At 33.2% G+C, this 25,852-nt stretch overlaps 1 protein-coding gene across 4 annotated transcripts in view; it reads left to right on the forward strand.

Moving 5' to 3' along the window:
• Positions 1-24,351, forward strand: part of LOC121383436 (protein regulator of cytokinesis 1-like) — a 38,324-nt gene extending 13,973 nt beyond the window's left edge. Inside the window, exons 8-13 of one of the 4 annotated variants that reach the window (XM_041513456.1) lie at positions 1,077-1,223; positions 1,372-1,488; positions 3,609-3,704; positions 12,983-13,171; positions 15,567-15,639; positions 20,924-24,351. In XM_041513456.1, coding sequence (XP_041369390.1) covers positions 1,077-1,223; positions 1,372-1,488; positions 3,609-3,704; positions 12,983-13,171; positions 15,567-15,620 — 603 coding nt within the window. In that variant the 3' untranslated portion in view covers positions 15,621-15,639; positions 20,924-24,351. The remainder of the gene's footprint in view (positions 1-1,076; positions 1,224-1,371; positions 1,489-3,608; positions 3,705-12,982; positions 13,172-15,566; positions 15,640-20,923) is intronic. The other 3 variants (XM_041513459.1, XM_041513455.1, XM_041513458.1) reach the window with 3 other exon arrangements.
• The last annotated feature ends 1,501 nt before the right edge of the window (positions 24,352-25,852 follow it).

Genomic DNA, 25,852 nt, shown 5'->3' on the forward strand with positions numbered 1-25,852 from the left:
CTTGTCTTTGGAATGAATAGATTATCAATAGGTTTATTATAGCAAAATAAACAAATGCATCACAAATTAGATCTTTTTTATTTCATTCAGCAGTGAAGCATACAAACTATCAGCACTGTTCTGCCTCACATATAAACGACAATGTTTGCAGACAGCTAACCCTTTATTCACTTCCATATGTACAGATGCGTGAATGTGTGTGGTAAAAGACTGAAAGTACAACAAAGGGATAGAATCAATACAAGTACAAAAAGATTGAATCAATAAAAGAACAAAAGTATCTGCACTGAGAACACAGAATCAAATTAAATCCCTAATAATCAAACCTGAACTTGGTTTAATTTGGTGCGATGAAAGCTAAAATATAATTGTTTTATGGGGTTGAAACCTCTTATGTCCACTCGAAAATGGTACTAATAGATAGTGGAAATTTGGACAGAGTTTTGCCTATTGCAGTATGTTTCAAAGTTACAAAAACACACCTAAACTAACTCATAAACATATAAAATTCAATAAAACCACGAACTTACACTGTGAGGGGGGCTAAATGGCTATATATTTGAATTATCGTGGCTCATCAACCAGTGCATGGTGACGCGCGGTCAAAACAAGGGAGATAATCTTTGCAACTACCTTAAACACAGCAAAGGGTACCTAACTGATAAAATGTACTAATTATGGAGTAATTCTCATTACGTTATCTGCGTAACAGCACAAGCACACAAAATAAAACAAACATATTATTTATTCATATCATATCATATCATATCATATGGTGTTATTACAAGGATCAGAGAAAAAAAGAAGAAAAAATTACATTAAAAATCTGAAAAAAATCACAAGATTTTAAACTGTATTAGGGGCCTTGTGAGTTGCTCAGATCGCCTCTGAGGGCCTTCATTAAAACAAATTCCAGACCCCCACCACATCCGCCTTTTGCTGCCAAATCCAGTGGGGGAAAACTTGCCACCACTCAAGAAATCCTGGGCAGAACCCTGGGCAAAGACTGCATCTTTTTTCTTTTCTTTTTTTAAATGAAGTACTTATAATTGTGTATCATTCCAAATTTTTATTAGGTTGAAGAAGAAGTTAGAAATGCTGTACACGAGTGGCAACAACATCACAAGAAAGCCTTTCTCGTAGAAGGAATGTCTTTCACAGACTATGTTAAGCAGAAGTGGGATGCATATCATGAGGAGAAAATCAGAGAAAAAGAACAAAGGGTAAAGAATTTTCGTTTATTCCACTTTGGCATTTTTATAATTATGAATTTTTACAGCTTTTAATTTGATAAATTACTAAATTTGGTATTGGTTTCCATTCTGCGTGTTACTTTCACAAGTATATAATCTTGTCATACATGTTTTTCAGCAAATAGCCAAAGCTAAACTAATCCAAGATGAGATGGCATTTGGCAGCAGGCCAACAACTCCTAGTAAAAGAGCTCTTTGTGGCACACCATCGAAAACCCCAAACAAATATAGAAAGGTGAGCTAACTGATAATGCAGAATCCCCATGTGAATATTTTCAACACACCCATTCAAATCAATGTAATTTTTGTATAAGACTTTGCAGTATAAAATACCATAGTATACTGTTAAAACAATTTCTTATTGTCTAAAAAAATTATAAATGGTAATAAAGCATATTGATTAAAAAAAAAATATATATATATATATATACGAATATATTTCCATTTTAAAACTATTCCCCTGAAAATCAGAACCAGCTGAATTTGTTTCGGGAATTTCCATAAGATTTGACCCCTGACGTAATGATGGGAACTCTGTTCGATAACCAGCGCCATTGTTCATTGCTTCTTTTGTGTTTATTATGGTTAAACGGTGTGTTATTGTTAGCTGTAGCAGTGCAAAAGCTGATGCATTTAGTCTTCATGCATTTCCTAGTAATGTTGCTGTGAGAAAGCTGTGTGTCCCTTTGAGACAGACTATAAATACTAAACTTTACAAACATGTAAAACCATTAATTTTACTGTACCTTCCCACAGAGAACACCTTTTTTCATACTATGGAAATTACTACAAGTTATTTATTTCTGAGCCGATTGTTTTCAAAATTGCACACAAAAATAGTATTAAAAAATGTGTTATTTCCAAAACACTTACTGTTTTTCTTACGTCAAACCAAACTGAAATTATTCAACACAAAAAAAAAAAATCTTTATAGAAGAATGGGACGAACTAAAAATCATTTTTGTTTATTTTTTAAAATTACCAATATCGGGTCCACTTGACTCGTAGAATTCAAGTGTTATTTATCATCTTTTTCTATATATCACAAGTACTAGAACAAAATAAGTGTAGCAAAATAATTTGCACGAAAAGCTAAAGAACAAAACAAGAATAAAACTTGTCATTCAGTGGTAAGCTGTCTCCCATAACAATTTTCATCGTCATCTGTCAGGCTGGTGGTTCTACGGAAGACGTTCAGGTTCAAACTGATAAGGCATTATTTGTTGTGTTGCACAAATATTAGTCCAGTCGTCATTACTATACTATTCATCATCGAAAGAAGAATGATCATTGAGCTTGGCAGTTGCTGTCGGTTTCGCTTGCGCTTGAAGTCATCTTGTGGTAGGTTTCTGTGAAGCGCGTTCCTTCATAATGTCACAGCTATTTACAGTCAGATGTTTTTACTGAGAATTTTACTGTCGTTTCGGACAGTGTTCTACAGGAATGATGTTTTAATACTTTTATGGGGTTTTTCATTATTATTGATTTACATATCAGTGTAAAATATTGCAATGAATTAAGAAGGCATATAATTGTGGAATTTGAAATTTTAGTGTATGGTCTGGAACAGGACTTTAATTCTGATGTTACCAAAAAAAAGTATGAATTATAACTTTTTTTGTTGTATTCATAATCATATAGTACATTTTGAATCAATCATCTACATGATTTAATAATATGGCACATTTTATATATTCATTACCATACAGCATTTATAAGTTGATTTGAATCATTCGCATAATTGACAAACAAGATTTAATACTAATATTGATTATCCTTCCACTATCTTGGGGTCATAAGAAGTTATGGTGTACAACACTTAATGATAATGAATTTTGTTGACAACAGATTTCATCAGACGACTCTCGAATGTCTGTGAAAGTGCACATCAACTACAGCATGAAGGTACCAGCGTTTGAAGAATATGAATATTTTTTAACATCTTGAAATGACACTAATAGATTTACAAATCACAGATTTTTGTTTCGTGAATCTCCCAGACATGAAGTGGATTTCTTTTTTCCATTCTCCCTTTTTTAAATTACTATATATTTTGTATTGGTTTCCATTCATCGTATAATATTTGTTCAGTCACAGCAAAGTCATTTTGTTCGAATGTAAATCTGATTAAATTATTGGTAAGGGAGGTGGGTTGAACATTTGTGGATTTATCAATCATATGTTTGTTTTTCACTGCTCTTGTATTTTGAGGAAGTGTTTATGTTTTTGGTTTGGGATTTTCGCTCCTTTGGAACAAGATTTTTTACCACTTCATGCTGGTGATTCACCAAATGTTTATTCACTGTTTGCACACTTAACTATGTTAACATGTTTGTTTTTTGCACGTTATCACAGTTGAATGAAACAAAAACACCTGGTTCAGTAAGCCGTATTCAGCACTCCAGCATTTTTGCATCACCGTATGGTCGAGCACCTCTGTCTTCAAGCAAGGTAATTCCTGCAGTGTTTTGTTTTGAGAACCAGTCACTTGGTTTTGGCACTAAATATAATACCCTCTCACCTGCATCTGTTGACTAATCCTTTATTATAGTCCAGGGCCCCGTTCCACAAAGCGATCTGAGCCTTAAGATTACCGTAGGCGCATAGCTACCCTATGCACTTAAGTTGATCTTAGGGCTAAGATTGCTTCGTGGAATGGGGCCCAGATACGCAAAAAACATAAAAATGGCTTTCATAAACACGGCTGTCAAAATTCTCTTGAGTTATCTATCTTGATTCTGTGAACACTAGAACATAGTACAATAACACTCGAAAACACTCAGTGTGTATATTTGACTGCTGTTTGTAGTTAAGTTGTTATCACAGTTTCGAAAAGAAAACAAAAAATGAAATACATTTGTGGAAATATTATTGATGACATAATGTGAGCATGTTTGATTTCTTGACATTTTAAAATATTTCTTTTAAAACATATTGGACATTATTATTAAATGAAAATTCTTTTAAAGGATATATTCATAGTCAAATGAAAAAAGTTTATTTTGTTTACTAACACCTCTGTAGCACATTGATTAATTAATCATTGGTTATTGGATGTCAAAGTTTTGGTAATTCTGACACGTCATCAGAGGAAACCCGCTACATTTTTCCTAATGCAGCAAGGGATCTTTTAGATGCACTTTCCCACAGACAGAAAAGCACATACCAGTCTTTGTCCAGTTGTGGTGCACTTTTTGAAACGCCTAAACAATGATGTCAATGATCATGATCATAGGGTTTTAAAAATGAATATTTAATAAAATTGTATTACGATAATTAAGATGTCTTCTAAAATATTATTTGGCACCCAAGATGAATTATTTTAATGATAAACACTTCTGTTGTTTTTATAAGCAGGTATCCACCCAAAAATGAAAAGTTTCTAATATTTTAGAAAGAATTCCTAAATAAGCAAATGACAGAAAGTAAAAATCATCAGTTACAACTAATTAAATCTGTAATTGAGGACAAAATATCAGACAATAGTAGTGAACACAAAAGACAGAATGACCATTCTGATCACGTGACAAATTTGGCGCCAAAGAAGTGGGGTTGGGGGGGGGGGGGGATTCAGTCGGAGATTGCCGAATCAATAAAAAATATGTTTTCATTACTCAAATAAAACAGACCTTGACCTTAATGTTTTTCATCAGTAGCCAACCGGGCTACCAAGTTATAAAATCTGGTAGCCTCTAGTAAAAATGGATAGCCCTATTATTTTAATACTTTAAACAAAATGAGAGAAAATATTAAAATCATTTATTTTTTATTTAAACATGTTTTAGGGTTTTTTAAAATCATGAGAAATATACCTTGAAATACACACTTGTACATGTTGATTGCAGAGTAACTGGATGTGTAAAACAAATATATAGTAGCCTGGTGGACTACCAGGTTTAGACATCTGGTATCCCACGCAAACATTTGGTAGCCTAAACGCCCTGGGCTACCGCTAAGGTCGAACCCTGTAAAATATAACTTTTATTGTGTATATCAAACATACAAATGGATACAGACATGGGACAACATAGAGGCTGTTAAAAATACTGTTAAATTATGTTACTGTAACTGTCGTAAGTTACTGAAGTTTTTTGTCAGTTGCTTTTCTGTACACACAGCTGCTTTGTTTTCTTTGATGTGCAGACTGATCAAAAAAAAATTGTGGGGTTAAAAAATTGCATTTGGAAATGGCGGAGATGGGTGCTGTAAAATGTATAGGGTGTAGGAAAATAAATGAGTGCAGCAATAGCAGGGCAGGCCACCCTGCTTAAATGGAGCAGCTAGAACACTAGTCATTTTAAGAAATTGAAAGGTGAAAGTGATAGTTAATTTTAGTGACAGTTAATTTTATAATAAATTTTTACTAAAATATATTGAGATATGAATCATACTTCATTTAAAAAAAATAAATAAATTAGAGAATAATGGCTCAAAATAGCTAGAAATAAACTATCAATTTTATATGTAATTTTAAACAACCATAACTACAGTAAAATATAAAAATTAGAAAACATAATGCTTTCTATGACATGTATTTATTTATTTAAAATGATCAATATGGTTTTTGTCAAAAATTTGAAGGACTAGCCTCAGAGTTCAACAAATCCGCTAGCCCGGCGCCCATGGCTAGTGGTGTTTAAGTTTGGGCTAGTGAGAACCACAAAACCACTAGCCGGCTAGTGGTTTCCACCCCTCTCCTTATCGCTCGATCGTGGGGTTTTTGGTGGGTTTTTTGTTTTTCTCTCGGCTGAAATTTCGTTTAATAAATTTGGTTGTGACGTTTGTCATCGAATAATATCAACAACTCGATCAGTATATAATGATAATCCACTTGAACTAGGTCTGCAAACTGCAGTAACATGCTATCTCTACATCGCCACAGTTACAGCAGGCATTGTTTACTTTTCCCTTTCAAGTTTCTGGCACAGGAAATAAGTTTAATGACATGCGTGTTTTGATTGGTTGGACACGTCACGTGGTAGTTAATCTCGCACATAATTATGTTTGAGGCTAACTTGGAAATCACCAATTGCGACGACAGGTTAATCTCAGTCAAGTAAACCCCAGTCATGCTTTGAATTTCAGTGTTTGTTTTATTTACCTATTGTTTTCTAATTTAACACTTCCTTACATATGGTTATCGGCAACCAGGAAAACAATTTACTTTAATGGTAACCGCACATGCAATGACTCGGCTTGGGCTATTACGTTTGGATAATGTCTCACAGCTGCCGATACAAGATCATACCTTTTTTGTTCATCAATTAACAACGGATTAGATGTTGCCGTTATGATATCGGTCTGACACGGGATAATGCCCTGTATTTGAGCAATTGGCATCACCGTTCCTGGCGACATAAATAGTAGGGCCCTAAATGTCTAACCCACTACCGAATACACTGAACCATCTATTACCGTGTGTCACACTGTCGTACCCTCATTTAAATTTAATTATTTTGATAGTGGGTTTAGATATCAACCATGAGTTTGCTCAATTATTTTTCCCCTGGGGGAGGGAAAACGCGAATGACGGTGGATCACACTTGACAAAAAAACAAACGTACAACACGACAAAAAACTGAAAGTTACAACATGATTTAAGTGTTTGTTTTATTTTACTGTTATACTCGTAAATGTGTAATGTTACAAAAAATTGTATAAAAATCCAGTTATAATTGATCAGGAATTTGGGCTAGTGCTTTATCTTGGTGGGATAGTGGTTTTCACAAACCCACTTGCCCTGTGGCTAGTGACTTTTCAAAATATTTGTCATACTCTGCTAGCCTGAGTTTTTGGTGATTGTTAAGATGTCGACTTTTTAATGACTAATTATATTAAATATATTTTTCTAAATAAAATATTAGTTGCATATTAAACATGTTTCTGGTTGTCTTAGTATTTGCACTTATTGGGATACCAAATCCAGTTTGGGGAATTAAAAATATTAGGACAATCTGAAACACCTTGAATATACAGACACTGATATTCTGTGCCAGAAAATATATTTAAAGGAGCTCAATCACAGATTTAGTGGGCCTTGTTTCTCTAAATATGCATTATAAATGGAAATTATATTCATTTGGAATACAAACCTAGTTACTGTATGATCCAAAACATTTTAATTGAAATACGATCGAGGGAATTCCACGACACGCTTCATTTTTAAAATTTGGAAGTCTTGTAAAAAGTCATAAAAATACGGAAAAACAGACTCGTAGTGATGAGGCTATATATATGACAACCGTATAATGTATTTATGGATTTTATATAAACAATTGCCATGTATAGAGACTTGGCAAATGAGGGCCGGCTATATACATGGCAAATAATAAAAAATATATTATTTCATGGCGAAAATAACCACGAATACGCTGAAATAAAATAATAAACAGTCGGAACATGAACTCACCATTTATTATTATTATTAGGCGCGTGTGCAAATTATTTTGACTGGTTCACAAAGTGGTATTTCGGTTTTAATGTATAGCATAAAAAACAGTGTACTGTTGCATGTTTTGTCGTCCAAAGGTTGGCTAATTATTACTTAACCCAGGGACAAGTTCAGCCTGCCGTTTGTGCATGTGTGCATTTTTATAGCCAAAACTCCTCCAGATAAAACACTGCCCCTCCACCCCAAAAAGGTAGTAGTAGGCTAATAATAATAATAGTATTAATAATAGTAGTAGTAGTAGTAGTAGTAATAATTGTGTATTATTATTATTATTATTACATGTATTATAATGTTGGTAAAATCATGTTGCGGTGGGGGTGGGGTGGGTGGGGGCGGTTGTTACAGAAACGTTACATAAATTTAGTGGGGGATCCGGGAGTGGTCTAAGCTTTACTAGTAGCCTATAAAAAATGTATTTTGAGTTTTATTGGCCCTTGCAATTTTGAGCATTTGAAATGTGACTAAATACAGCAAAATAACCTTTTAGTCATTTATTTACGTTCAAATTAACTTTTTTATAAAATTTACATAAGGCCAAACAAAAAAAATGGTTTGTTTCCGGTCACCCGACCGACCCTGAACTTTTTTTTTCTGCTGGGGTGGGGGGAAGCACACAGAGAAGTTGTGGTCGCGGATCAACAAAGCAGACGACAGAAGTACTCAAGTAGGATAACTCTTACACGTCAGTGTGTGTGTTAAATGGAGGTTGGGGGGGGGGGGGGGGGGGGGGGCAGCAGCGATGGTTTTTTTATAAACCCCCACTGAAATTGGAATCATTAACCAGTGTTCTACGTGGCGACCAATTGAATTTATTATTGTCGCCATCTGGCGACTGACTCCAAAAAAGTATTAAATTATTTGCCATGTGCGTTCAGAGTCCTAGCAGCGAAAACAAATGAAATTTGTTGACATCATTGTGCAGTCGGAACATTTCACTATTTACGAAGTTGTCCGATTGATCACTGTGAATTCCGTATTAATTGTCGGTACAATTCGGAACTCATCGTTGATTTTAGTAATTTGGCGAAAACAATCCAGATACTTACAACACATTCATAAATGATACAAAATGAGTAGTGTCGCACTGTGGCGAGTAACATTTTAAGCTTGGCTAGTAAATTTTGTTTGTCCACTAGCCAAAGAAGAGTAAGTTATAAAACCGAGTGTAGAACACTGTTAATAACACGTGCTCTTATTAGGTACCACGGTAATTGGTGACACACGAGATCGCATGACAGTACGGTAACGTGTGTGGCGATTAAACGGCTTTTATTACAAACTGCTAAATACTGTAGGCCTATAGAGGAAAATATATCGTATTATCGTAACTCCAGTCATCTCATACAATGTAGGTTTATTTTCCAAAAACAACAACGTGCGATCTCAACAAAACAATAAAGGATTTCTCGATACAACATGCACAGACTACAAGTCATCTTGTTTTTTCCACATGCAAAGGTGAAGGTCATTTGATGAAGACTTTGTACAATTTTCGTTGTTGGCTACTGCTTAGGCCTAGTACCCAGAATTTGTTAATATACACGGGTGTAGCCTGTAGGAAGATATCAAAAAGTGGGGTGGGTGGGTACACACACGTATAAAATTAATATATAAACCATCGATGCCGCTTCCTACGCCAGTGATGTAGATAGGCCTATCAACTGCTGAGAAGGGGTAATAATTAAATAAACAGAATATTCAAGAATAACCACTAACATTAAACAGTTCACATTTATTTCAGTGTTTCAGTTAATTGGGAATAAATTAATTTGAGTGATTTTAGCATGGGTCCGTTCAATAGGCTAATAAACATTAAAACTATAAGTCTGTCCCACAGGGAACGCCTTAGCCCGAGTACTCTGACTGTAAGAGAGCTAGACGGACATTTGAACATAAACACGCTCTCATTATTTATGTCCAAATGTCCGTCTAGCTCTCTTACAGTCAGAGTACTCGGGTTAGAAACGCCTTTTTTATTACTATGAAATTTACTACACGTTATTCATTTCTAAGCCGATTGATTTGTAAATTGCACACAAAATTAGTATTGTTTTGTTATTTCCAATACAAGTTGGATAAATCTGTGAACTTTTTGTGCAAACATCTATTGACCAACTTGGACAAATTTGTGCAGTCATCCTATGACAAAACTGGACAAAGCTGTGAAGTTTCTGTGCAGTCATCTACTGACTTTTATTGGTGAAAGGAATAGTTTGAACTTTTTTTGTTTTTCTGTCTTTTGAAAATGGCATGTGAAACTTAAAACTGACATTGACAGTGAGATTGTTTTTATTTCTCTCTGGCTGCAAAGAGTAAACTAAGATTTTTCAGACAGCTTGCCTTCATGTCTTTCATCTTGAGATTGAGTTTTTCTCTGGCAAACACATTTAAGGTAGGGTAACCTTTCTTTGAACTACAAAAAAAAAAAAAAAAAATCCTACCTACCTACCCTACCTTTTTGGGCCATGTTACCTGAAACAAACTTCTTCTTCTTTTTTTGGCCTAAGCAGCCTCAAAATTGCAATGAGTGAAATATTATTAAGTTCAAGCCCTGTTGTTAGTTTGTGTACTGTCCGTAGTTAGTTTCTCTTTCAGTTAATCTACCTCAGCCGCGGATAATTTGTAATTGTTATTTTTATTTATTCATCATCATCATCATTGTTATTGTTATTATTATTTATTTATTTATTATAATTAATTCTTTTGTTAGTCCTGTAGGGACAATATGACACTATTCATATATCTATGGAAAACGTACACAAGAGGGTCCACTAAATTCATATACTCCCCTGTTCAGAAAATTCACTGTTCGTACAGTACTTAGTATGTATTCCTCCTGTTCCAGATGGTTCGGTAATATGGATCAATCAAATACATATACTTATTTACCGCCTATATACATTTTTGCTGTGAATATAGCCAGCCCTCTTTAGTGGAGGCTATAGACACGGCCTTCATATATATAGTCACATCGTCTAGTTCAGAGTATTCTTTAAAAATTTAACAATTCCTATCCCAAGTCAGCTGTTATGGCATATTTTGTATAATAATGAATTTGACATGGTGGAAAATGACGGCGTTTGTGATTCAGGTGTTTAGAGTTTTTCGCGTATGACTAACAATAAATTTACCTATAGATGCAAAGGCCTAACTAGTCGGGATTGTCAACGTTTAACATCCTTCTGTTACTAAAATAAATTAAGGTATAAGCTTAATATTGAGTACATGTTTTTATTTATTTTTAATAACATTTTCATTATTTTTTTTATTTTATTTTTCTATTTACCCTAATTCGCAGAGGACAGTCAAGCGTTCTCATTATACGAGCTTGGTAAATAGTTTTGGCACTGTGGTTATTCAGGAATGTCCGTCACATGACTCAAAATAATACGTCACACCTCTGCTCTCCAAATAACCGTTATTTTTCTCAGAATTATGGACCGTACCCATAATTCAATTAGTTTTATAAAATATCAATAAGTGTGATATGGTGGTTATGTAGATGGTTCAATAAAGTACTTTTAGGTACAAATCAAATGACATATAATATTTTGTTGGGTCAGTAATTAGGTCAACCATCCGCGAAAGAGCGCATTTAATATGTAATACAGATCATTTCAAAATCGTGTTAGCTTGAAACATCTACAATGTTATAAACTCAACACTGTTCTCACTGCTCCATTTAAGCGGGGGCTCCCGCCCCGCTATTCCATTTTGCCGCCCTCCTTTCATGTTCCCCGCCCTCCTTGAGCGCCCCTTCTTTATTTCCAGCACCTATCTCCGCTATTTCCAAATGCACACTTTTTTCCACACAAAAAACAACGATCAGTCTGCACACTGGACATCAAAGGAAACAAGCCGCGTTGTGTACGAAATAGCAATTGACGAGACAGTTACCGTAGTGTAATTTAACAGTATTTTTAACAGCTTCTATTTTGTCCAATATCTGTATCCATTTGTATGTTTGATAGACACAATAAAAGTTATATTTTATGTGAGTAATGAAAATATTTTATTTTTTACGGATTCGGCAATCTCCGATTGAAAAAAACCCCTCTTATTTGGCGCCAAATTTGTCACGTGATCAGAACGGTCATTCTGTCTTTTGTTTCCACTATCGTTTGATATTTTGTCCTCAGTTGCAGATATAATTGGTTGTAACTGATGATTTTTTACTTTCTGTCATTCTGTTTATTCAGCAGTTCTTTATAAATTATTGTAAACATTTCATTTTGGAGGGATATGAACGCTTATAAAAACAACGAAAGTGGAAGTTTATCATGAAAATCATTTATCTTGAGTGCCAAATAATATATACACCGCCTTTACAAAAGCGAAACTACTTTTTATCACAGCGATCGATTCATTCGATAAAGATGGAAATAACAAAAATGTATCCGACATTAGGAGATCACTTTACAAACATCTTTATTGTTTTTCGTATATCTTGAAATCTTTATTAAAAATAATAATAATAAAACTTTGATCGGTCCAGCAAAACCGGAACTGCTCGTGAATGTCAGACCAATATCATCTTCGGTTCAATTAAAAGACGAGTCTGCTTGTATTTCGTATTTATAAACCTTTTTGCACTTTTTTGTAGGCAAAATAAGGAGTATGTCTTTTCACAAAGTCTACCAACACATAACAATATGGTAACCAAACTACTTCTCCCTCTCTCTCCCTTCTCTCCCCCCCCCCCCCCCCCCCCCCCCCCCCCCCCTTTTTTTTTTTTTTTTTTTTTTTTTTTTTCGTTTTTTTAAGGGTGTCTGGCAGAGCGGCTGCCCTCCTTTAATTTTCACCCAGCGATAACACTGCTCAGGATAGTCACTTTAATCTAGTAGACAAGATATTTGTTTGGGTTATCATTTATTTAATATGTTAGTACATGTTTCTTGTTATTTGTTCTGATTAAATCCTTTACTTGCATATTTCTTGTTATATTAAAATAATTAGTTATTCGCACTAAAACAACGAGAACGTATATTTAGAATTGGGCTGAATGTTGAAATAGAAATCCTGGCAAAACTTACATATTGTTATTTAAACTTTTGTTATATGATTCTCCATTTATTATTATTTAATTAAGTCTACTGAACGATCATTTTAAAAAGAATAATTTAAATTATTTGTTTTAGGTACGGAACAGATAATTAAGAAGTCAATTTAATCATTTGTTCTTTGATCATCCATTTATTATTATTTTTGAAACTTTTAACATGAATTAAATCTGCTGAAAGATCATTTTAAAAAGGTTCATTTTAATTATTTATTTTAGGCACCGAACAGGTCATTAAGAAGGCGATCAAAGCGCCTTGCACGCCAGGTGTTATCGGAGTGTAAGAATAACAACAACACAAAACACACGAAAAATAACACGATATTCAGCCAGACCACGGTAAGCAGCAACGAGGGGAGTAGCATCAACATGAGCCTAGCGTCCACCGGGTCATATCAAGACTTTGCTGTGTGTATTATTTAAGTTTATTTTTCTCTTCCAAAACTTGTTCTTCTCTTTAACATCACCACCACTGGCATGTAGCCTGCACTAACTGACCTGATTAACACTTGCAGCCTATCCCCGAGTGAACCAAGATATAAACCAAGATATAAACCGATACAAGCTGTCAGTAGCATTAATTACACTCTGGCATCCAGTTAACACCAGCAGCCACAAACATGACCCAGTGACACAAGTCTAAATCGTTGATTCCAGTGTGCTTTCTAATTTTATGTTGCACACTACCTGATAGAAAAAATGCATTTATTGTTTGGGGGGGGGGGGGGGGGGTTAATGTTTATTTTGTGTTCTCATAATATACATTATACTATGCCGCTTTTTCTGGGATAAGCTTAGGAACAAAAATTTTAAAACTGGCATTGTCAAATGGTCACACAAAACAAATTGTCTAGAATGACATTTATGAAAGGTCGGCTGTCTTGATCGCCATGTATAAAGCATATTATTTCTAATGTATCAGGATATTTAATGGGTTTTTTTTTAATGAAAGTATTATATGTGATATATTTAATTCAAGTACAATTACAGAGTTCGAAGCATTATTTCGTAAATCTAAACTGGGGTGACTTTTAGACTAATAACAAGGATAAAATAAAAGTAAAAACTGTTTGCTAGATGTATAGAATAGATGAGTGATTGGAGTTAATTCATGTGGTATTTCATGGTAGTAATATATTATTCAGATCGTACCAGTATTTGTTATAGCAAAGTTTATAAATAAACATTGAATGGTTAGAAAATAAGTAGAGATTATTTATATTAATTATTACATTTTTTTTTTTTTTTTAATATAAATAATTACCGTTTTTAAGACATTGGATCGAATTGGGAATTAAAATATTGTCAGTGTGAACTGGTATTACTGGGTTGTGTTTTGGTTGGTGTTTTTAGGTTATTGTTTACTGTGATGCAGGAATATTTATTTTAGTAGTGTTTGTGTGATTCAGGTGTTTGAATGATCAATTTTTATTGTCAAATAAAATATTTGAGCTTGAAATCCTCTTTCAATCACTGGGTTTTTGTTTGGTTTTTGGGTTTTTTTTCCTTAAGTCAAACGGTAATGAAACTGAAGGAATATATATGTGTATAATTTTACTAGCAGCTTAACACTGGAAGGGATAAATGAAGAAGAAAAAGAAAATAGTAAGAAATACTTTGCAGCAGTTAACTTAAATTTAAGAAATTAAGTTATTTTTAATTATTTGTGGCAAAGTTTACTTAGTTTTAGTTGATTAAAAAAACAATGACTATCATCGTGACACTGTTTTATCCATTGTGATATGTCTACTATAATTACCAGAAGATAGAATAGAAAAAGAAATGCCTGGTTTCTTGTTGGTAATTGGATACTTGTTTGTAAACATGAATGTCAAGTTTGGGTATGTAACTTTTAATAGGTAATATTTTGACAAGGAAAATTTGTTTTTAAAATTTATTTTGTTTAGCAACAGTTTGAGATGAGAAAAATTAGTAACTAATATTTAATGTTGGTGGGTAATAAATATCATCTCACACTTGTTTTCACATGATAAAATTTTTACAACACTTGTGAACTTCCCGTGATCGAATAAAACATGGGAAGTTCAGTCGTTACGAGTGAAAACAAGTGTAGTATTGTATATTTATATATTAATCTGACCTCCATCATTTATGATTTTACACCCTCCTCTCTACCCCATTTTGTTAGTGCACATTTTTCTTTGATAATTATAATGTATTGTGCTGTTAACATCCAGCATAATACCTGGAATGAAAGATCAGGGAATTATCCAGGATATTTTTTTCATACCACTAAGTGATGCAGTACACCAATATTAAATTAATAGAAAATACATAAACATATATATTGGGAATTCTCATTGCCACTTTCTTTCGGACCCACAGAACACCTGGATAAATCCGTAAAGATAAAAGTTAAAATGTCTTGTGTTTTTGGCTACAATTAAAACAGAATAAAACATTAATTTTGTTACAAAACAATAAATATGTTAGTATCTTTTTTGAAATAATATATGAGTTTAACAGGGTTTTTTCAGATATTCCTGAAGGTCCACGTAATCCCAGTTTAATTATCTTATAATTTTGTTTACACATGTACAACCATTTATATAATTTCCATATGGACATCAATGGCAGTGAACCTGAACAATATTTAAGTTATTTCTACCGACAAAAATCTTCTTTTGGAACTGTATGTTTGAAATAAGGTGATAAAATGTAAATATGTAACTGCTTTATAATTCCTTTCAGACACAAAAATAAGGTTCTGGCTTATTTACTTGTAGTATACATATGTTGTTTTAAAACCTTTGACAAGTCGTATGTTTGTTAACAACAACAGGTACCCAAGGTAGTGCCACGGGAAAACACGAAACCTCAGACTGTGGCCCAGTAGCTCTATAACAGTTGTCCAGGTAATAGAATGTGGAATTTGAAGTTGGCTGCACAGTCGTATCTTGCTTTTATTGCTACATATTCAGTACCTTAATAATCCAATGACTGCATGAATTAAAGGTAGACCATTGTGTCTTTGGGGTTTTAATTTTAAAGAAGAAAATGAAATAATTTTTTTTAAATATGACACGCTAACTAATCCTGAGGTGTTTTTATTTGTGGATAATACGGGTGATTACAAATCATTAATTCCATGCCCCATACTTAAAAAACATGTTGGACTAAATGGACTGTTTCAGACACTAGCACTGGCCATCAGCAATTGTTTATTTACTTCACTATTCCTAAAATCACCCACTCTGTATTATTTTTCACTTCTCATCTGTACCAACAACAATCGCTTTCAAGAGGAAAAATAAAAGCATAACAAGAATACTGTAAATCATGAAATTAATGCGAGCAAGTAATTAATGCGAAAAATGCGGCGAACACATCGACGCAATAATAACTTGACGCATTTTGTTTAGTCTCATTCCCAATACAAAAAATGTGCAGGATAAATAAAATAAAACTTTTATAATATAAAGATGAAACAAAATACAAAAACAATTTTTGTTAAATGTCGTTTTGTGAATACTTCAAGAATCTTTCTTTCGTTTCGATGTTGCCATTCTATTTTCACTTTCCTGGAATATCATAGCGGTTATATAATACAGTGATGTTCCAAATGTTTTGTTTTTAAAAAGTTCATTTTGCGATGTGAGTATTTTTCAAATTTTCTTACACTTCTGGATTACTGTATACATTTAAACTGTTTTGAACATTTGTAAAATTATCATCAACAAATTTTATTACTAAATATATTCCTTTAAAAATGAAACAGTAGAAAATTATATAACCGCAACCAACAATCCGTGCATATTTCTTCAAACCATTTGGCTCGACTCTATACATGGCATTTTAAGTTAGACTGTCACTGTTGCAATATATCGCATTTGTTAACGTCTATTCCTGTGCTGCGCATCAAGTGTATAAAATCAGTCTAAAACAATTGTTAGAATAATTCGTTCGCTTGAAATATTGTACCCTGCAATAGCGACCCGTTTACCTTTTATTCCTACTAGTGGATTAATTAGAAGCAATCACCACACAAAAGTGCGAGGCATACCCTTAACAATAAGGTGTAGTTATACTAATTATACTACTTTAAGTAATTAGGGCTTCCTGGTCGACCCACCATGCGATTAGCTTCAGATTATGTAGTAGCTGTCAAAACAACTACTGACTTCTTTTAACATGAAAGATGAAGCCCAAACAATATAATAAGAACACAACTGTGGTTTTTATGTGATGTGGACTTTTGCCCGACGCATTAATAAAAATTCGCATTTTTGTTCACTCATGTACGGACGCAATAATATCATGACGCATTAATTTCATGATTTATAGTATATATTTTTTTTTAATTAAATAATAATTTAAAAAAAACACACCTGCAAACAGTGTTCATTAGATATTGAAGTTTGAAACCTTTCAAATGTTTCATAGAACTGGTTTGAAATGGTAAATACATAGTGTGTTAGGATCAGTTATGGTACTATTGTTAGAAAATGAGGCAATCTGTAAAATCATAATTTTGAAGAAAAAAAACCCTAATGGTGGAGTTTTTATATTTCAAAGATTGTTGTTAGTGGAATTATGGTGCACTGCCATTACTGTACCATGTTAAATTTGCTATGGTATTTGTCATTAGTTTGAAAATCAGTTAGAAAGTCTTTGAACCAGAATAATAGTAGAAAGTCTTTTTAAAGAAATGACACAAACTATGGAGACGGTGACAGGTACGGATACCATTTCACTTGGATTTATTGTTTACCCAAACCTGGAAATTATTGGCTGGTCAAACATTTTCAGTATGATTTTGTACTCCAGATATAATTTTTTTTTAAACCCTCCAGACATAACCAAATTTCGGATATTTGTTTCTGTCTTTGTTTTTCAATGATAATTACTCTCGTTACTTTTCAAAACTAGTCCACAGTAATTTTGTTTCTGTTACACTGTCATAGTCATGCATGAACATTTTCAGATTTTTGGATTGCATGAGTTAGAATGATGTTTTCCACCTGACCATCTGACGTTAGTTGGTTAAATTCACTGATCCTAATTATAAGGAAGTGGAAAATATTTTTGCCTATTAAGTTTATGCCACTTTTATCTTTGTTTCTTAGTCAGTTTCAATAATTTTTATTTATAAATATTATTAATAATGTAGCAGAAGCATTGACTGTCAGACATAAAATGTTTTCTGGACTATTAATCGTTGGTACAGTGTTTCTGGGATTTCTGCTGGTTGTCCCGAATTTTCCATATTGTCCGTCCAAAACTTACGATATGGTTTTTGTTGCTTCTTTGCATACATTTTGAATGGAAACTGCCAGTTTAGACCATAACAAGCTGTCCAGCAATCCTATTTTTTCCTACTTTTTTGTCTTTGTCCTATTTTTTGTACTTTTTTGTTTTAAAATGCTGCAAATTGCTGTTAGTTAAAGTAAGCATATTGCTTGTGTTATTATAAAAGTCAACACTTACGGAATTTTTTTTTTTAGAGGCAAGACACATCTCTGAATATGCTGCACCACATAATCTCAACATATTAAATTTACACCCTGAAAATCAATTTCTGGCACTTGAATGTTACTTGGCCATGACTAAGTAGTGTGCTCCTTCCAATAGATCAAGCTGTCTGCCGAGTACTGGAGTTGTAGCACTACTGTATTGCATATGTACATGGGTTTTGAATTATTGTTTTTATCTCGCATTAGGGGAGTGGGGCATAGCCCAGTGGTAAAGCACCCGCTTAATGCGCAATCGTTCTGGGATAGATCCCCGTCAGTGGACACAGTGGGTTATTTCTTGTTCCAACCATGACTGGTATATGTCTGTGGGATGATGCATATAAAAGATCCCTTGCTACTAATGGAAAAATGTTGCAGGTTTCCTTTTTAAGACTGAAAATTACCAAATGTTTGACATCCAATAGCCGATGCTTACTAAATCAATGTGCTGTAGTGGTCACTGGTATCATTAAACAAACAAAAAACCCACAAAATATCTCACTTTAGCTTTTACCTTAGTTTGTTACTCATTTGCCAATATATTTTTTGTGCTGGGGTGTCGTTAAATATTCATTCCTTCATTATTATTGTTGTCTCACATAACTTAATTTTTTCAAATTTTCTGTTGTTTTTGACAGTCCTTTAAAGATCAACATTTAATTTCAGCCTCAAAATGTCCACATCACTCTTTATAAGCAGTTGGTGTCACATTTCACAATATTTATAAGTGTACATCTCATTTTACATTAAAAAGATCCAGAAATGTAACATTATTTTAACCGATGTAGAGGCTCTATTGTAGCAATGCAGGCAGTAGTGATGTTAGATCATGAGTGTTGCAATGCTAATTTGCTTCCGTACAGTGATAACACTGTTTCTAGCTATTTCCATTATTAGATATAGATGTTTATATTAAGTTTGTGTAACTGTAGTATCTAGTGTTTGAAAAAATAAGGGCTAGTAATAATTTTTACAAATTATACTATGTTAGCCGTTTATGATTGCTTCAAATACTCGGTAGAGCTCTAACAATTTTTCCAGTGTTAATATATCAATTAACAACAATTTTAAATAACTGTATAACATGACCTTTACATAAGATTCATATTACATGTATTTTGAATAACAAACTGAGCAAAAGTGTTCTCGATAATACCACGTTTTGGATTTAACGCGTTCGTTTACCCAGTATGAGCATTAATAATGTTGCTACATACTGTTTCAGTCCTACTTTTTCCTTCTATTTTCCTACTTTGTCTTACTTATTCTGTACTTCCATTCCTACTTTTTCATACTGGTGTGTTGGACAGCATGAGCATGCTATAACCATAACCATAACCATAAGGACACTCTCAGTACCTGACCACCAATATTCAGATTTCTGGATTTGTTTTTGTAACCCACTCCTCTCTCTGGTGTTTATATATATATATATATATATATATATATATACCATTTATAGAATGCCAATTAAAAAATTGTATGATTTTTTTATGCTTATTTGCTATCTGATATGTTATTTATTTTAATAATCGATCAGTAAAATCACTATTTTGATGCTTTTAAGTTAATGAGGGTGGAACTTATACACATCAAGGGCCATATGATCAACTGGAATGTTATTGTCGTGACTATTGGATACACATTGTTTTGGGTATCAGTGGCATGACAATAGTGTTACATATCTTTGATGACATTTGTGTTGATTTATATCATTGACTTTGATGAGATTGCACGTCAGCACAATTCCTTTGTAATTTGGCAGGTATTTGTGTGAACATTTGCTTAAATAAATTTTGTAGTCATGTTTTGTCTGTAGATAGTTCTTATTTATAATTTATAATTCTTGTGTTAAGTCTTTTGTGTATCTGCTATTAATAACTTTCTTGCTTCTTAATATTGGAATATCTGCCTTCCTGCTTGGTCTTTGTCTTGATATGATCAGGTACTATAGCATTAATTAATGCATTTGGATTTTTTAAAATGTTTATGAATGTTTTGTTATGCTGTGCCTGCCTATCTTTCAGTCGGAAATGGCTATTGCATTATCAGTACTGACCGTGCTTTTCAAACTTGTATTTCTTATTTGCAAATGCAACTTGAAAATAGATAACTGTGGAGTTGATATCCGATTCATTAAAAGTTTACATCAACTGTTATAATTTTTATTGAAGTGTTCTTGTTGTTATGCTGTAAGTTCTTCATGACGGATGTGAAGACAAAAAATATTTTTAAAAACACCAAAAAGTCTGTTCAGTGGTTCAAAGTGCATCCATGTACGGGTACTAAACAGCTGACAGCAAAACTGCCAAATTCATGGACCATACTTGTAAGCACTGTTAAAAGTTTAATATATTAAATATATATTGATTTTGAAATTATATTTGGGGGGGGGGGGGGGGGGGGGTTAAATCATAGTCAGGAATGAGTGCTGTGTTTTATTAATAGCCAATCTAAAACTGATCAAATTATGGGAGTGGGTGGAGGCACAATTATTTTATTTTGTGGTGGGTGTATAATTAAAAATGACAACATTTCTCCTATCCCCCATATGTGATACATTGTGGATCAGCTCTAATTGGAAGTCCTCATAGCTGTATTTTGCATGCCTGTAAGCTGGAAGGCTTAAAGCTAATAAACTATACTTTGTTTTGTTGGCTATGAATGTTGTCTTTAATATTTGCAGGTTGGTCTGAATCCAGCTTCTCGGCCATATTGTCGTAGCAGTACCATACTCCGCAGTCCAGCGAAGCCACACTAGTCTAGTGACATTTTACTATAGAGACAGTTTTAGATACTGCACAATATCCAGTTCATGGCGATACAAGGAGATGCAGAAGACTGGAGTGAAATATAAGAATATCAACATGAATGCATCAGAAGAAAATTCAAGAAATGTTTTAAAAAGAAGATGCAGCCATTACTGGAATGCTACCTGTACCCATTACAATCTGTACTTATAAAACTTATAGTCTGAACTCAGGGTTGAAATGGTTTAATTAGAGTAGCTCCATGCAATGTCTACAGTCAGGACTGATGTTTTGGCCAGTCCAGATTCTAAGTTTTAAAGTATGGAACCTAGCCTATTAGAAGCAGAACGAAATAATAGAATGTTCTAAGCATGTGACAGCTTTTAGGACAATGCATATGCTATTTGTGATATATATTCTGAGACATTTGACTTGTATATTTTGTTGGCTGTTGGTGTGCTAGCAGTCATGATCCCTTTTCTTCTGTGAAAACCAAAGACTGAAGGGACTGACATTTGTGCCATTCTGTGGGGTAGAATTACACTTTTAATAACTATATAAATATAGTCTTTCAATGTGCATACCTTGCATCACTCTGCAAGTTTGTCTTTTGTAACCTGATTTATAACTAGTACATTTAGGATTATTTATATGGTAGTTGTGTTGAAGATGTTGCAGATCTTTATATTGTGTCCACATTTTCTTAGATCCTTTTTTTTTCTTCAAAACTTATATATATGCATACAGACAAACATACAAATGCATGCATTCAAATACATTCAACACCATCAAGTCGTGTTCCCTCAACATCTTTAAAAGTATATGTTAGCATGGTGTGACTCCGTGAGTGTGTGCATTATTTTATTTTATTATAAGTTTATGGGTCCACTGAAATATGACAAAATTAATTAGCAGGGTTTAATTTTTTTTTGTGCCTGTAAACAGAATTCATGTTACCACAAATAAAAAAAAAATATATAAAAAATAATGATGTACCTGAAACCTGGCCAAGATTGCACCAAAGTCAAGGTGATAAACACTGTGCCCAAAATACATCTTTCCAAATTAAGTGTAAAATGAAAACACTGAAATGTAAGCAAGTTTAATTAGATTAAAATAACTTGGATTGCATTCTTAAATGTTCACATCTCTCCAGCACCTTTTAATGACACTGTCTAAAATGTCCCCTTTATGCCCAAATCTAAAGCCCAGCCAATTTTTTTCTGTGAGTAGGAGTCTGATTATCATGTTATTGGTACTGGGTGGTATGATACAAAGAAATGCTTATTAGCTCTTAGATTAAGGTCTGTACATATCTTGTGTCATTAATCTGTTCTTATAAGTACATGTCATGCCCAGTTTTACATTGGCATTACTGAATAATGTTAATAGTATCTTTTTTGTCTAAATTCTAACCATACAGCATTGTATTCAAATAGGGTGTTTTTTTAATCAAATTTTATAAGGAAACATTTGTATAATCTGTATTGTTTGTTTTTTTATTTGAATAATAATTTTAAAAAACCTAAATATTATTTTACTCCCATTTTAGGTAATATAAAAGGCTGTAGATTTTAGATTAATATATTTTATAATAATATTTTGTGAAGCTGATCTAAGAATATTTTCTGATAAAATGCCGAAAAAATACCTATTTAGTCCTTCCCAACAATGAATGTTGTTTTCTTTTGGTATTTACTATGTTTTTATGTATGTTTCAACTGATTGAAACTGAAATTATTTACAATGCTTATGGAGCTGGGGAAAATTATAGTTCCAAAGTACAATTGTAACAGAAACATCAATCTCCATTGAGAGGATTCAATTCGAGCACTCGTTAAAAAGGGGGAAAAAGCAAATTTAGTGGTGGTAGGAAGTCCTTATCTATAGGTCATGTTTCATATATATAGTTTGACCATTCTGGCTAATAAAACTATCATTAAACATATTTCTTTCAAACAATTTCAAAATAATGTGCTGTAGTTTTGACATTGCACCACGATGTTGGAGCAAACACAACTCCTGTTGTAAATCCATAGCTTGAAGCATTTCAAGCAATTACCTTTTCTTTTTTCAATATACTAAACATCTCTCGTAATATATTGAAATTTTATTTTTTAATCAGACATTCATGGTGTGCATGTACTATATTATATATGTATATACGTGTAGATATGTATAATTTTTATTTTATTTTTGACATAATTTCCTGGATATTATTGCATACATGTATACCTATAGTTGTAATTGGGTATGAAACAAATGCAGATGATTAGTAATTCAACCCATGACTTCGTTATGACTGCTGACATTTTGTGTTTGTAAGTTTTATGTAAGGTGTATATAAACCGAGCTTTGTAGCTTTTGCGTTTATTAACTCTGCAAAGTAAACAACACACACACATTCTACGCAAGTATTATTCTTTAACAAAGTTATTTCATTTATCTTCATTTTGGGCATGAACATCTTCATTTCTACTTTTTCAAGATTACAATGGAACATCAACCTATAAGTGGTCAACAATTATATAATTCTTGTGGAATGCATTACAAAATATGAGGGAGGGAGGATGGGTATTCCTGAAGAATTAAAAGTTTCTTTTGTTTAACGATACCTCTAGAGCACATTGATATATTGGATGTCAAACCTTTGGTGATATTTTAAAGGAAACCTGCTACATTTATTCGATTAGCAGCAAGGGATCTTTTATATGTACTTTCCCATAGATAGGACAGCACATACACATACCTTGGGGTTTGTTATAACATGGGGCATGGAACACTGGTTGGGACAGGGAAATAGTCTACCCAGAGTGGATCTAATGAGAGATTTCAATCCTATGATGCAAGCCCCTCAGTCATGGCCATTTGTTCTTTAGAACAAAGCTAAAATACAAACAGAAAAACCATTAATGTTGGCCAAATATTATTGTGATCAGAAAAGGAATGGGGGTGTAACATGATTAAAACAAAGAAAGATCTCTTGCAATGAACCTTGTTCTACTGTCAGAAAAACTCCACTACTGTCTCCGCATGAGCAACACACCAGGGCTCACATTTTCGAAGCGCTGTGATTGTAATATCCACTCTAGGCTATAGTGAGTGTTGTAGTGATATAGCTTATAACGGTTTTACGATCATAGTGTTAGGATAGCTTTGAAAATCTGTAACCAGGATGCATATTTTAATTTAATCTACTTCAGGTTTGAGATGCTATATTATAAAAAGAATGTTAAGAGGGGAAAAACACAGCTTGTAAATTTAAAATAACTTGTTTTATTGTATATTTATTATTTTCTAAAAATGCTTTATCATTCTAATGTAAAAAAATATCAAAACTGCTATTAAACCTTTGAAATGTGAATCTTTGGTTTTGTTTGTCAAGAGAGTTGTCATTTCAAATTGAGCTGTACTATTTCTTTTGTACAATATCTTGTTGATAGAATTTAGAAATGTTTATTTGAAAACAAATCGGTCCAACCGAAGAAGACAATAGGTTTCATCTCTGTCTGTCCATATATTTTTATACGCCCATGGTAGGACCATCAAACTTCACATGTAGGAACAATTTGGGATGGTGGTTTGTTGCATACTATTACTAGGTCACTGTGGCCTACTTTTCAGTTTACTGCACATAGTAAATCCTTGTTCAGACCATATCTTGCATACAGGATCATCAAACCTCACATGTACGAACAACTTGGTATCACGATGTGTCACGTTCTATTACTAGGTCACTGAAATAAACAACACATTTTATTTACAGTTATGTGGCATCTGATATATGGTTAAGGACCACATAAATTGAGATATAAAACCTGATGTCGTCACTTCATGAGTTACTCTTCGATTAGCAGCAAGAGATCTTTTATATGCACTATCCCACAGACAGGATAACATACCACAGCCTTTGATATACCAGTAGTGGTGCACTTACTATTTGTCTGGATGCATATTATTTAACATAAGACTTTTTTTATTAGACTTTATTTGTATGGTTAGTTTGTTTTGTTAAGGACATTCTTGAGAACATTGATTTATTAATCATCGGCTATTGGATGTCAAATATTTGGTAATTTTATAATAAAAGTAATGTTTCTGTTTAAAACCACAAGTTTAAAATCAGCGTTTCATCAACTAAATGTTGACATCATCAGGAGAAAGCTAAATATACTTTGTTGTAAAAAATACTAAATTTGAAGCAATTTGTTGGTCACCCTACTTGGCAATTGCATTTTTGTTTATTCAGAAACCTCCAATCCACAAAAGGTTTTGAGTAAACAATGGTTATATTTTTAAGAGGTACAGCAACGATGTGATGATACCAGGTCTTTAAGGGGAAAATGACAGTTTCTTGCAGAATTTTTGTGACTAGGCCTACATTTTGTGGATATTTCTTGTATTGACTCATTTGAATTCTTGGTTTATATTTATTCCAATAGATTGAGTGTTAAAAATAACTAAAGATTCCAAAACTAGAAGTATAGTTCATTGCTATGATACCAGTGCAGAATTATCTGGAAGACTCAGAATGGTTTGAATGGTAATATATCTGTTATTTCATGTCCATGGAATATCCAAAAGTTTACAGGAATAATTGTTCCAACTAAAATAGTGAGGCCTCCCAAGGGATCTTTGCTGATTTAAGAACAGGTAAGACATTAATCGTTAAACAACTCCTTAAATGACCCCTAACACTTTTATACCATGTGATTGAAATCTATATGCTGCATGGCCCTAATGGCCACAGCTGTGCCCGAACCCTTGGAGTTGGTCTGTTTATCATCTGATCCTATTACCAGTGAGAAGACAAACATGTAATTCCAATGGCCCTTCATTAAAAATACCAAAAGAAACCAGGAATT

The sequence above is a fragment of the Gigantopelta aegis genome, chromosome 10 (genome assembly GCF_016097555.1).
Source record: "Gigantopelta aegis isolate Gae_Host chromosome 10, Gae_host_genome, whole genome shotgun sequence".
NCBI lineage: Eukaryota > Metazoa > Mollusca > Gastropoda > Neomphalida > Peltospiridae > Gigantopelta > Gigantopelta aegis.